At 46.0% G+C, this 15,025-nt stretch overlaps 1 protein-coding gene across 1 annotated transcript in view; it reads left to right on the forward strand.

The window, feature by feature from the left end:
* The window catches only part of LOC126227854 (zinc finger protein 628), an 830,164-nt gene that overhangs the window by 379,377 nt on the left and 435,762 nt on the right, over nt 1–15,025 (forward strand). The window contains exons 6-8 of the mRNA XM_049942260.1: nt 3,537–3,620; nt 3,651–3,929; nt 9,790–10,122. Coding sequence (XP_049798217.1) covers nt 3,537–3,620; nt 3,651–3,929; nt 9,790–10,122 — 696 coding nt within the window. The remainder of the gene's footprint in view (nt 1–3,536; nt 3,621–3,650; nt 3,930–9,789; nt 10,123–15,025) is intronic.

A 15,025-nucleotide genomic window follows, 5' to 3' on the forward strand; every position in this document is an offset into this window, starting at 1 on the left:
GAGGACCATTCGCAACCGTCTCCATGAAGCTGGGCTACGGTCCCGCACACCGTTAGGCCGTCTTCCGCTCACGCCCCAACATCGTGCAGCCCGCCTCCAGTGGTGTCGCGACAGGCGTGAATGGAGGGACGAATGGAGACGTGTCGTCTTCGGCGATGAGAGTCGCTTCTGCCTTGGTGCCAATGATGGTCGTATGCGTGTTTGGCGCCGTGCAGGTGAGCGCCACAATCAGGACTGCGTACGACCGAGGCACACAGGGCCAACACCCGGCATCATGGTGTGGGGAGCAATCTCCTACACTGGCCGTACACCACTGGTGATCGTCGAGGGGACACTGAATAGTGCACGGTACATCCAAACCGTCATCGAACCCATCGTTCTACCATTCCTAGACCGGCAAGGGAACTTGCTGTTCCAACAGGACAATGCACGTCCGCATGTATCCCATGCCACCCAACGTGCTCTAGAAGGTGTAAGTCAACTACCCTGGCCAGCAAGATCTCCGGATCTGTCCCCCATTGAGCATGTTTGGGACTGGATGAAGCGTCATCTCACGCGGTCTGCACGTCCAGCACGAACGCTGATCCAACTGAGGCGCCAGGTGGAAATGGCATGGCAAGCCGTTCCACAGGACTACATCCAGCATCTCTACGATCGTCTCCATGGGAGAATAGCAGCCTGCATTGCTGCGAAAGGTGGATATACACTGTACTAGTGCCGACATTGTGCATGCTCTGTTGCCTGTGTCTATGTGCCTGTGGTTCTGTCAGTGTGATCATGTGATGTATCTGACCCCAGGAATGTGTCAATAAAGTTTCCCCTTCCTGGGACAATGAATTCACGGTGTTCTTATTTCAATTTCCAGGAGTGTAGTATCTACAGCCAGAAGAACTGTCCTCTGCTGTTTTAATTTTGTTTACAGACCACAGCATAAACTTATGATTAAAATTCAGGGAGTAGGACTAGTTAACTGAATATCATCACTTTCATATAACTTACACAATGTAAGCAGCAGACACCAGGAAAGTGTTCAGGAGGCACAAATGTTATCTGTTCCATATCTATTCTTGTTTGGACTGACAACTCGTGGTAATGATGGGATCTGTGAACTACCACCTTACACACTCCACCTGAATTCAGCGCCAGTTCAACACAAGGCTACTCACATGGCTCCAGTGCATCTGGTGCAAGCTGAATTTTCTGTGTGAACGTTTCCCGCATTTACCTTCTTACTTGTTAAACATTAACTCCATATCATAATATCTGATCGTATCAGCTCAACATCTGATGTGTCCTGCATTTCAGCTCGTTTAGGATGTCAGCAGTAACTTGCACCGACCTCCCAGCACTACTAGCTCGCACTGGTATGGAGCACCATGTGGCAGCCAACACAATCAGTGGTAGTTGACTCCAGCCTGGAGGTGTAGATGGGAATACTTACTTGATTCCAAAAAGTTCTGCCATTCATTGCTTGAAGGCAACAACATTACTATCACAGTATTGCGGGACTTTAATTCAGCTCAGCCAGTTTGCACAAAATTAATAAATTATTTACACATCCTTTCCTGGTCAGTATATATACACTGAAGCGCCAGAGAAACTGGTATAGGCATGCATATTCAAATACAGAGCTATGTAAACAGGCAGAAAACGGCGCTGTGGTCGGCAACGCCTATATAAGACAACAAGTGTCTGGCACAGTTGTTAAACAGGTTACTGTGGCTACTGTGGTAGGTTATCAAGATTTAAGTGAGTCTGAAGATGGTGTTATACTCGGCGCAAGAGCGATGGGACACAGCATCTCTGTGGTTGCGATGCAGTGGTGATTTTCCCCTACGATCATTTCACGACTGTACTGTGAATATCAGCGATCCGCAAAAATGTCAAATATCCAACATCGCTGCGGCCGGAAAAAGATCCTGCAAGCACGGGACCTACGATGGCTGAAGAGAATAGTTTAACGTGTCAGAAGTGCAACCCTTCCGCAAATTGCTGCAGATTTCAATGTTGGGCCATCAACAAGTGTCAGCATGCGAACCATTCAACGAAACATCATTGATATGGGCTTTTGGAGCCAAAGGCTCACTCGTGTATCCTTGATGACTGCACGAAACAAAACTGTACACCTTGCCTGGGTCCGCTAACATGGACATTGGAGTGTTGATAACTAGAAACTTGTTGCCCTGTTGGACGACTCTCGTTTCAAATTGTATCGAGCGGATGGACGTTTCGGGTATGGAGACAACCTCATGAATCCATGGACCCTGCCTGTCAGCAGGGGACTGTTCGAGCTGGGTGAGGCTCTGTGATCGTGTGGGGCGCGTGCAGTAGGAGTGATATGGGACTCCTGATTTGTCTAGATACGACTCTAATAGGTGACACGTACGTAAGCACCGTGTCTGATCACCTGCATTCATTCATGTCCATTGTGCATTCCGACGGACAAGTGCAACTCCAGCATTACAGTGCGACACCGCACACGTCCAAAATTGCTACAGAGTGGCTCCAGGATCACTGTTCTGAGTTTAAACACTTCAGCTGTCCATGAAAGTCCTCGCCACATCGATTATTGAGCATATCTGGATGTCTTGCAACATGCTATTCAGAAGAGATCTCCACCCCTCGTACTCTTACGGATTTATGGACAGCCCTGCAGGATTCATGGTGTCAACTCCCTCGAGAACTACTTCAGACATTAGTCGAGTCCATGCCACATCGTGTAGTGGCACTTCTGTGTGCTCTCGGGGGCCCTACACAATATTAGGCAGGTGTACCATTTTCTTTGATTCTTCAGTGTATATTCGTGAAACTATAATAAACCCTACAGATTGGCTCAAACATACAGACATAAACCGCAACAGAGCAATTTAATTTATATTTGTGTAGACAGAACATGTGTCCACATGGGTGGTTATCATCATCAAAAGGCCGACAATAAATTTGAATTTCCTCGGTTTTACTTATGACTACTAATTTCCAGGTCAGGTTTTCTTATCAAAATTGTGACATTTGCTGTTCTGCATCAGCCCTGAATGTTTGTGCCATCAATACAAAACGTCCTTCACATTTGAATGCAAATTCTTTGTGTGACTTTATTTTCACACTGTGTTTAAGGTGTGCCATACATTCCTCACTTTGGCCCTTTGTGTTGCTTTTGTGTGATTCCAACTGATTTACGGAAATAAATCTGCATTTCTGCTGCTAAAACCTATAATAATAGATGCAGGTTGGGAAATCAATGAAAATCCAGAACTACAGGACTCTAGGTCTTCTACCATCCCATAAACACCATTTGCAAGCACGCAAGAGCATTGGTTTGAAATAAAAACGTAACATAGTCATGTTACATAAGAGATGTTACCATATGCCCAGAAAGACTCACTAACTACAGGCTAAACAACTGTGTCATTCACAGGTTGTGCCAGTGAGAACCTCTTTTCCATCAAGATTCTAGCACTGTAAAGGACAGTATCTATGGTGCCGACACTTCTGTTCCTGGTCAGGAGATACATGATGACAGCAAATGTTGCGTGCAGGAAGAGGCAGACCGCCAGGCGGCATCGCAAGTCGTGGCCCCCTCGAGCCCCCCGCCGCCTGCCACCACCACCGCCAAGCAGAGGCCAGCAGCAGCTCAGGAGCCGCGGCCGCAGCAGCACCAGCGCCAGCGGCACAAGCGGCTGGCGCAGTGCGAGGCGTGCCGCGCGCGGCTGCAGCGCCACCAGTGGGGCCAGCACCTGCTGTCGCACTACCACTGGCAGCGCGGCGCCGCCTCTGCGCCGCAGCTCCACCGCCAGCTGGTGCTGCGCCACATGCCCGCCATCGCCAGGCTGGCGCCCTTCCGCTGCCAGCCCTGCCACTTCTACTTCAACACTTCCCACAATCTCGAGCAACACGTCCGCTCCCGTGAGCACCGTCAGCGCGACACAGAGGTAAGTCGCTGCAACTGTCGCTTCTAGGTTTGTCTCAAGTTAGTCTTTAGTAAGGCTCTTTCGAAAGTGTTGTGTTAACAATTATGACATAAGAATATTAGCTGCTAATGAATCACCATGTGCATCAGGAGGACAACAGGAAATGTGTGTCCAGGAGGTGCAGAGGTCAACCTTCTATGGGATGTATGTATTGCACTACACAAAATGGACATCATCAACATTCAAGAAATGTTCAAAACAAACCTTTAACTTGCGCCATGAACACTGAATGAAAATTGGCATGCCAGAGGGTGCAAAAGGTTTGCACCATCAAGATCGAAGGCAAACTCCTTGGGAGTTACAATCCACGTAGGACGTTCAGTTAGATGTCCACTCCTAAAGAATCCATATACAGACATCAAAAAAAGTTTTGCATCACCTCGGTTCTGAGAGTTCGGGAACCTGTACAGAAAATTGGAATAGACATCAACATAAACACCATTTCCGTCCTTTTTATTGCTCATGAAAACCACACATTGCATGTTGTACCACCATACAACGAGACCTTCGGAGATGGTGGTCCAGATTGCTGTACACACCGGTACCTCTAGTACCCAGTAGCACGATCTCTTGCATTGATGCATGCCTGTATTCGTCGTGGCATACCATCCACAAGTTCATCAAGGCACAGTTGGTCCATATTGTCCCACTCCCCAACGGCGATTCGGCGTAGATCCCTCAGAGTGGTTGGTGGGGCATATTGTCCATAAACAGCCTTTTTCAATCTATTCCAGACATGATTTATAGGGATCATGTCTGGAGAACATGCTGGCAACTCTAATCGAGAACTGTCGTTATCCTGAAGGAAGTCATTCACAATATGTCACGATGGGGGCGCGAATTGTCGTCCTCGAAGACGAATGCCTCACCAGTATGCTGCTGATATGGTTGCACTATCGGTCGGAGGATGGCATTCACGTATCGTAAGCCATTACGTCGCCTTCCATGGCCACCAGCGGCGTACGTCGCCCCCCCCCCCCCCCATAATGCCACCCCAAAACATCATGAAACATCCACCTTGCTACACTCTCTGGTCAGTGTGTCTGCTAGCCTGGGTGGCCGAGCGGTTCTAGGCGCAACAGTCTGGAACCGCGCGACCGTTACGGTCGCAGGTTCGAATCCTTTCTCGGGCCTTAGGTTAGTTAGGTTTAACTAGTTCTAAGTTCTAGGAGACTGATGACCTCAGAAGTTAAGTCTCATAGTGCTCAGAGCCATTTGAACCATTTGAACAGTGTGTCTAAGGCGTTCAGCCTGACCGGATTGCCTCCAAACATGTCTCCAACAATTGTCTGGTTGAAGGTGTATGAGACATTCATCAGTGAAGAGAACGTGATACCAATTCTGAGCGGTCCATTCGGCATATTGTTGTACTGCGCTGTATCATGTCATGGTTGCAAAGGTGTAACTCGCCATGGACGTTTAAGTCGTAACACGACGTCCTGTGGCTGCATGAAAAGCATTATTCAACATGGTGGCGTTGCTGTCAGGGTTTCTCCGAGCCATATTCCGTAGGTAGCGGTCATCCACTGCAGTAGTAGCCCTTGGGCGGCCTGAGCGAGGCATGTCATCGACAGTTCCTGTCTCTCTGTATCTCTTCCATGTCTGAACAACATCGCTTTGTTTCACTCCGAGACGCCTTGACACTTCCCTTGTTGAGAGCCCTTCTTGGCACAAAGTAACAATGCGGACACAATCGAACTGCAGTATTGACCGTCTAGGCGTGTACCTCCTTCCTGGTGGATGGCTCGAAGTGATCGGCTGTCGGACCCCCTCCATCTAATAAAAGCTGCTCATGCATGGTTGTTTACATCTTTGGGTGGGTTTAGTAACGTCTCTGAACAGTCAAAGGGACTGTCTCTATGATACAGTATCCACAGTCAACGTCTACCTTCAGGAGTTCTAGGAACCAGGGTGATGCAAAACTTTTTTTGATGTTTGTTGAATAATATTGGTGTTACAAAGTGATGAGAAATGATGGCATGCAACCGAACGCAAAACAGTCTATCATGGATCTTATCGTGAAACTGGCTATACTTTAAGGTGCAGCTGTAGATAGTCCGATAATATGTTTCATAGGCATGGAAAAACAAACATCCAGACGCTGAATCTGTCCTAGGGATAGTTTGCTCTCAAGGAGTGTGATGTTTATATGCACTCCAGGATTCAAGCAAAAGCAAGTTATTTTGACCAGCTAGTGGCCAAAAGCAGTGCTCATACCATAGTTGTAGTTCTCTTACTCCTATTTTCCCACTCATGCTTGCTGTGACGTAAGTATTCCGTACTGTGCTTGCAAGATCATGCACATGAGAAAGAGTGGTAAGGGACAGGGAACCACCAATTTCTCACAGCACAATAAATAACTTTGTAGACAATTTACCATCGATATTAACAGTCAACGTAACTCTGTACAGAGGCGTTAAGGCATTGATGTTAGTTGATCTCGATACAACTCTCTTGGTACCTCTGATGTCCAGAGTTCACTTTTTATGCACTTCTATGCGTTTCCTCTTCAAATCCCGACTGGTCGGAGAAGAAACCATATTCCTTACTGAACGATGGGATGAGTTTGTTTATCTCATCTACAAATTTTCGTGCTGATTCTGAAGTTTGCTGTCCATCGTCAAATCGACGCTTTGCTTGAAATTTCTTTATCTTACGTCTCCCAATTCTGTAGCACTATTTGAAGTTAAGCAACCATCCACTGGTTCCACAGAAATCACTGTAATCTATCTTGCACAGTTTGATGTGCACAATGAAGCAGGCCACAGTCATGCACATCCTATAAATTGTATCGAGCACTGCTGACTGACGACTTTATATTTTACCACCAAGCCAGGTCTACTGAAGCTAGTAATAATTTAATTCTTTTAGATGACAGAAGTTATTACGAAGAGGGGGAACATAATCTGCTGTTAATTCCATAGTCAATCGTATCTTTTATAAACCTACGAAACTGAGTTAGACTGAGATTATTTTATCTCATTTCCAACTGAGTGCAGTGCAATATTTTTTAATTAGTGATTGCTGTATGAAACTGAGACACTGATTTATTAGTAGTCTGATGACAGAGCGTTCTTTGCTTTTACAAGCCACACCCAGGGTTTTGGAACTAGAGCGTTGAAGGGAGATGGCAATTCCATTACGCAGTCATATGCATATTTTGGGGCCCCAGTCATGAGGATAGTCTTCGACTATTAATATTTTTAGGGTATTTTTACGAAAAGTTCTTAATGTACAAGTTCACGTGAGATAAACTGTAATTTTTATGATACGCTCTGGAAGTGTAAGCTGAAGTACCTTTTATTAAACTCATCAGGAATTCCTCGAGTGTGAGGTCGCAAAAGGCCAGTGATGTTTACAGTACTCGACGCCCAACATATTGTCTACTTTGCAACAACAATATTGGCGGCTAATGGCAACAGGCGGCGAGACTATACAGGGTGAAAAATATTTAAACCGACAAACTCTGGGAGATTGTAGGGGACATCAAAACAAATATTTTTCCCTAATGTCATTTTTTCCTATGAGCAGTATTTAAATCGGTAGAGGAAGATTTCTCTTTAATTAAACCAACCAACACTTTCCCATTTTTTTATGTCCAAGAGACAACACATTAACACAACCCAATTTCAATTACAGTTGATTTTCAAAAATGCCTCCATTGACACGTAAACAAAGGTTACACCGTCATGTCATGATCTGTCTGACACGGGCATAAACCCCTGGAGTATCCTGAATTGTTCCTGCTGCTGCTACTATCCGGGCAACCAGATCCTCTTGTGATGCAATAGGGGTTGTGTAAACAAGGTTGCGCATCTCTCCCCACACAAAAATGTCCAAAGGGAACATAACTGGGGATAGAGCAGGCCATGGTACAGGACCACCTCTGCCAATCCACGATTCTGGGAACCGTCGGTCCTGGAATCGACGCACACGACAACTGAAATGTGCCGGCGCCCCGTCATGTTGGAGCCACATGCGTTGTCTTGTAGGGAGCGGGACGTCTTCCAGCAATTCTGGCAATGCTCTGGCGAGAAAATTATAATAGTGCCTGCCATTTAATGGCCTAGGTATCAGATACTGCCCAATTAAACGGACCCCAACAACACCGATCCACACATTAACGAAGAACCGCACTTGATGAGCGCTAGTAACTGTGGCATGTGGGTTATCCTCACTCCAAATACACTGATTGTGCATGTTGAAGACTCCATCACGCCCGAACGTTGCTTCATCGGTAAACAACACAGAGGATGGAAATGTAGGATGCATTTCACACTGTTCCAGGTACCACTGTGAAAACTGTGCTCTGGTTGATAATCAACTGGTTCCAGGTTGTGGACACACTGTAAGTGAAATGGACGTAACCATTGTTCTCGAAGGACTGTTCTTACATTCTTTTTATTCATCCTCATGTTACGTGCAATTGCACGAGTGCTGATTGAAGGATCCCACTCCACAAGCTGCAAGACAGCTTCCTCAAATTGCAGCATTCTTACCGTGCGACAGCGTCCCTGTCCAGGTAATCAGCTAAATGACCCAGTCTCACACAGACATTGGTACACAGCAGCAAAGGTCGTATGATGCGGGATACGGTGATTAGAATATTGTTGTTGATAAACCCACTGTGCAGCTCGTCTGTTGTGGTGCGCTACGTAGTACGCACCAACCATATCAGTGTACTCACTCCAGGTGTATCGCTCCATTAGTAAACAGAGAGAAGTGCACTACAACACTGGTGGACAGCAGTTGCCTACAACTGAAGATCGTAATACGCCCTCTAACAACTAAAGATCGTAATACGGCCTCTAACAACTGAAGAGCGCAATAGGCCTCCACCGGTTTAAATAATACTCATAGGAAAAAATGACTTTAGGGAAAAGTATTTGTTTTGATGTCCCCTACAACCTCCCAGAGTTTGTCGGTTTAAATAGTTTTCACCCTGTAGTTATCCAATGGTGAGCACAGAATGAGGCTACGGAGTGTAGTTGAACTGCTTAGTCGACGTGTAACTAACAAAAGTGCTACAGTGCTAGTGGTATTGATACAAAGCAGAGCAACAGCAACGATATACAAAGCAAATATTGCATTGTATCTACAGCAACAACTACAGAAGCTGACATTTTGTCAGAAAGGAATCCAAAGAATTTGGCAGATGAAATATTAGCGTTTCTACAAGATGAGTCACGGAAAGTGTGGTATCGTATACATTCGACTGTGTGAAGATTGTAAATGAGGAGTACAATGATGACAATAAGTGCTCAACAATAAAAGTTATATTGAAACAGGTGTCAAGCCCTGTAGCTCATCGTCCTTGTCGGACCAGGAGCCACATCTCGCATCTCCAGTGAAACACATTAAAGGACAATTGTTGTCCAAGGAGCAGGTACTAAACATAGTTACGTACATGGACGATCGTGTGCCACACAGTAAAAAAAGCCATTATGGACAGATTTCGAATATGTACGCAGCAATATGACCACTTAGTGCATAAGAGTAGCTATGGATATCCAAGGGATGACAAGGTGCACTTGTTACAAAAACAGGAGTTCGAATCCTGCCTCGATCATGGATGTGTGTGATGTCCTTAGGTTAGTTAGGTTTAAGTAGTTCTAAGTCTAGGGGACTGATGACCTGAGATGTTAACTCCCACAGCGCTTAGAGCCATCTGAACCACGCGGCTCTGTATTTGAATACGTATGTGTATACCAGTTTCTTTAACGCTTCAGTATAATTAATGAACTCGGTACTTTTTCTTCACAATATTTTTGTGTGTGCTGAATAAAGGGTTAGGTGGTGACGTGAGAGGGGTGCCGCGCAGTTGCAGGGCGACTACTGGTGCTCGCTGTGCCGCGCCTCGTGTGACAGCGCGGCCGCCCTGCTGGGCCACCTGCGCTCGCAGGCGCACGGCGAGTTGGTGGCGGCGGCCGCCGGCTCGCTGCCCGTCGAGGTTCGGCGCCGCCGCCTGCCGTGGTGCGCCGACTGCGGCCGGCGCTTCCAGCTGCGCGCGCAGGTGCTGGCGCACGCCCGCCGCCGCGGCCACTTCCGCGCGCTGCGGCTGATGCAGAGGGTGGCCAGGCCGTGCCTCCGCAGCTGCGCCCAGTGCAGCCTGCGCTGCCAGTCGTGGGGCGAGCTTCAGCGACACGTCAAGAAGGTAAGCCGCCCCCCACCACTGCAGTTCTAATACAGAAAGCTTTAGATATGGAGGAGGCCTTCGGTTGTGTTTGACACGATGGCATATGTCTTATGTCAAAGTTGTAGGTGGATCAAAACCAGAAACTCTGTGACCAAAATGGTACTGAAACAGAAGATGACAGACTAAAGGCCGAAATACTAAATGTCTTTCTCCAGAGCTGTTTCACAGAGGAAGACTGCACTCTAGTTCCTTCTCTAAATCCTCGCACAGATGACAAAATGGTAGATATCGAAATAGACGACAGAGGGATAGAGAAACAAATAAAATCGCTCAAAAGAGGAAAGGCCACTGGACCTGATGGGATACCAGTTCGATTTTACACAGAATACGCGAAGGAACTTGCCCCCCTTCTTGCAGCGGTGTACCGCAGGTCTCTACAAGAGCGTAGCGTTCCAAAGGAATGGAAGAGGGCACAGGTCATCCCCATTTTCAAGAAGGTACGTCGAACAGAAGTGCAGAACTATAGACCTACGTCTCTAACGTCGATCAGTTGTAGAATTTTTGAACACGTATTATGTTCGAGTATAATGACTTTTCTGGAGACTAGAAATCTACTCTGTAGGAATCGGCATGGGTTTCGAAAAAGATGGTCGTGTGAAACCCAGCTCGCGCTATTCGTCCACGAGACTCAGAGGGCCATACACACAGGTTCACAGGTAGATGCTGTGTTTCTTCACTTCCGCAAAGCGTTCAATACAGTTCCCCACAGTCGTTTAATGAACAAAGTAAGAGCATATGGACTATCAGACCAATTGTGTGATTGGATTGAAGAGTTCCTAGATAACAGAACGCAGCATGTCATTCTCAATGGAGAGAAGCCTTCCGAAGTAAGAGTGATTTCAGGTGAGCCGCAGGGGAGTGTCGAAGGACCGTTGCTATTCACAATATACATAAATGACCTTGTGGATGACATCGAAAGTTCACTGAGGCTTTTTGCGGATGATGCTGTGGTATATCGAGAGGTTGTAACAATGGAAAATTGTACTGAAATGCAGGAGGATCTGTAGCAAATTGACGAATGGTGCAGGGAATGGCAATTGAATCTCAACGTAGACAAGTGTAATGTCTGCGAATACATAGAAAAATAGATCCCTTATCATTTAGCTGCAATATAGAGGCCAGCAACTGGAAGCAGTTATTTCCATAAATTATCTGGGAGTACGCATTAGGGGTGATTTAAAATGGAATGATCATATAAAGTTGATCGCTGGTAAAGCAGATGCCAGACTCAGAATCATTGGAAGAATCCTAAGGAAATTCAATCCGAAAACAAAGTGGGTAGGTTACAGTACGCTTGTTCGCCCACTGCTTGAATACTGCTCAGCAGTGTGGGATCCATACCAGATAGGGTTGATAGAAGGGATAGAGAAGATCCAACGGAGAGCAGCACCCTTCGTTACAGGATCATTTAGTAATCGCGAAAGCGTGACGGAGATGATAGATAAACTCCAGTGGAAGACTTTGCAGGAGAGGCGCTCAGTAGCTCGGTATGGGCTTTTGTTGAAGTTTCGAGAACATACCTTCACCGAAGAGTCAAGCAGTATATTGCTCCCTCCTACGTATATCTCGCGAAGAGACCGTGAGGATAAAATAGGAGCAATTAGAGCCCACACAGAAGCATACCGGCAATCCTTCTTTCCACGAACAGTACGAGACTGGAATAGAAGGGAGAACCGATAGAGGTACTCAAGGTACCCTCCGCCACACACCGTCAGGGGCTTGCGGAGTATGTATGTAGATGTAGATGTAGATACACAAGCTACATTAATCAGATATCCCCTTCACATAATCAAAATTCTGACGTCTTTCTTAGGCAATAGGAAACTTTTTCTTACATCAGACTAGTGAAAAAGTATCATTAAGCCAAGAGAAGAGCCGGCCGGAGTGGCCGAGCGGTTCTAAGCGCTACAGTCTGGAACCGCGCGACCGCTACGTTCGCAGGTTCGAATCCTGCCTCGGGCATGGATGTGTGTGATGTCCTTAGGTTAGTTAGGTTTAAGTAGTTCTAAGGTCTAGGGGACTGATGACCTCAGAAGTTAAGTCCCAAAGTGCTCAGAGCCATTTGAACCATTTTGAACCAAGAGAAGCAGGGGTACCCCAGAGTTCTGCCCTGGACCCCAAACTATACAGTATTTATACTAACGATATCCCAAAGAAAGCAGGTGTTGACAGATGTAAAAATTACCGAACTATCAGATTAATAAGTCACAGCTGAAAAATACTAACGCGAATTCTCTGCAGACGAATGGAAAAACTGGTAGAAGCCGACCTCGGGGAAGATCTGTTTGGATTCTGTAGAAGCATTGGACCACGTGAGGCAATACTGACCCTACAACTTATCTTAGAAGCTAGATTAAGAAAAGACAAACCTACGTTTCTAGCAATTGTAGACTTAGAGAAAGTTTTCGACAATGCTGACTAGAATACTCTCTCTCAGATTCTGAAGGTGGGAGGGGTAAAATACATGGAGCGAAAGGCTGTTTACACATTGTACAGAAACCACATGGCAGTTATAAGAGTCGAGGGACATGAAAGGGAAGCAGTGGTTGTGAAGGGAGTGAGACAAGGTTGTAACCTCTCCCCAGTGTTATTCAATCTGTATACTGAGCAAGCAGTAAAGGAAACAAAAGAAAAATTCGGAGTAGGTATTAAAATCCATGCAGAAGAAATAAAACTTTGAGGTTCGCCGATGACATTGTAATTCTGTCAGAGACAGCAAAGGACTTGGAAGAGCAGTTGAACGGAATGGATAGTGTCTTGAAAGGAGGATATAAGATGAACATCAAGAAAAGCAAAACGAGGATCAAGGAATTTAGACGACTTAAATCGGATGATTCTGAGGGTATTAGCAAATGAGACACCTAAAGTAGTAAAGGAATTTTGCTATTTGGGGAGCAAAATAACTGATGATGGGCAAAGTAGAGACGATATAAAATGTAGACTGGCAATGGCAAGGAAAGCGTTTCTGAAGAAGAGAAATTTGTTAACATTGAGCATAGATTTAAGTGTCAGGAAGTCGTTTCTGAAAGTATTTCTATGGGGTGTAGCCATGTATGTAAGTGAAACATGGACGATAAATAGTTTGGACAAGAAGAGAATAGAAGCTTTCGAAATGTGGTGCTACAGAAGAATGCTGAAGATTAGATGGGTAGATCACATAACTAATGAGAAAGTATTGAATAGAATTGGGGAGAATAGGAGTTTGTGGCACAACTTCACTAGAATAAGGGATCGGCTGGTAGGACATGTTCTGAGGCATCAAGGGATCACCAATTTAGTATTGGAGGGCAGCATGGAGGGTAAAAATTTTAGAGGGAGACCAACAGATGAATACACTAAGCAGATTCAGAAGGATGTAGGCTGCAGTACGTAGTGGGAGATGAAGGAGCTTGCACAGGATAGAGTAGCATGGAGAGTTGCATCAAACCAGTCTCAGGACTGAAGACCGCAACAAAAACAACGTCCCAAAAAAGGCTACATTCATCTCACACTCTTCAGAGATGATACAGCTTTCTATTCCAGTCACCGAAACCCAAATCACATTGTCATGCGCCTGTAGTGGCACCTTGACTAATTACTCAGTGGTGTAACTTCTGGAGAATAAAAATTAATCCACAGAAATGCAACGCTATTATGTTCACTGCCAGGAGGAACTTCCAAACGTCATCTCTCTCTACACAGATGGGACCTCCCTGGTGCGAATTGGTAAAATATGTAGACCTCAAAATTGACCTCAAACTACTCTGGAACTTACACATTACCGATGCATATAATTAGGGTTTCGCTATGTTTCATCATTTAAACTCATCAGCCAGAATATTATGGCCACGGACCTACTATCGACATAAACCTGGTGAGGAATGACTGATAGTCAGCCACACAGAGCACGTTTAGTTCAAAAGGTTCAAATGGCTCTGAGCACTATGGGACTTAACTTCTGAGGTCATAAGTCCCCTAGAACTCAGAACTACCTAAAACTAACTAACCTAAGGACATCACACAAGTCGATGCCCGAGGCAGTATTCGAACTTTCGACCGTAGCGGTCGCGCGATTCCAGACTGTAGCGCCTAGAACCGCTCGACCACCCGGCTGGCAGCATGTTTAGTATCAGTGAATGTGCTGTCTGTGTGGTGGACTGTCCAAGGCATGTGATCTATCTGAGTTTGACTGGTGGCAGATTGTGATGGCCCATATACTCAGCATGAGCGTTTTGGAAACTGGACAGCTTGTCTGTTGTTCGAGGACTAGTGTGATGAGAGACTTCAAGACATCGTGAAATCAAGGTAAAACCACATCCAGACGTCGTGGACTTGGGTGGCCATCTCTCATTACAGATTTCTGACATAATAAGCTGGGCAGACTGGTAAAACAGGAATGGCTGTGAAATGTGTCCGGAACTATCATCAGGCTTTAATGCTGAACAGAGTACAAGTGTGTCTGAACACACAGTGCACTGAACGCTTCCATTGATGGGCCTCTGCAGCCGATGGCCCATTCATGTGCGAAAGTTAACACCATGACATACAAAACTACAGATGAGGTGGGCACATGACCATCGGCACTGGCTGTTGGTTAGTGAGAAAGTGTTGCATAGTATGATCAATCATAATACCTCCTTCACCATGCTAGTGGGAGGACACGAATCCATCATCTCCCAGCGGGACAGCTCCTTGCTACCTGTACCGTGGGATGGAGACAAGCCGGCAGCGGCTCTTTTATGCTCTGGGGGACGTTCAAATAGGCATCCAGTAGAGCTCAGGCAAGGCACCATGATAGCCAAGGAGTATCGTACACTGGTTTCAGACCTCGTATACCCCTTCATGACGATCATGTTTTCCAAAAGCTGTGACATTTTCCAGC

This window comes from Schistocerca nitens, chromosome 1, assembly GCF_023898315.1.
Source record: "Schistocerca nitens isolate TAMUIC-IGC-003100 chromosome 1, iqSchNite1.1, whole genome shotgun sequence".
NCBI lineage: Eukaryota > Metazoa > Arthropoda > Insecta > Orthoptera > Acrididae > Schistocerca > Schistocerca nitens.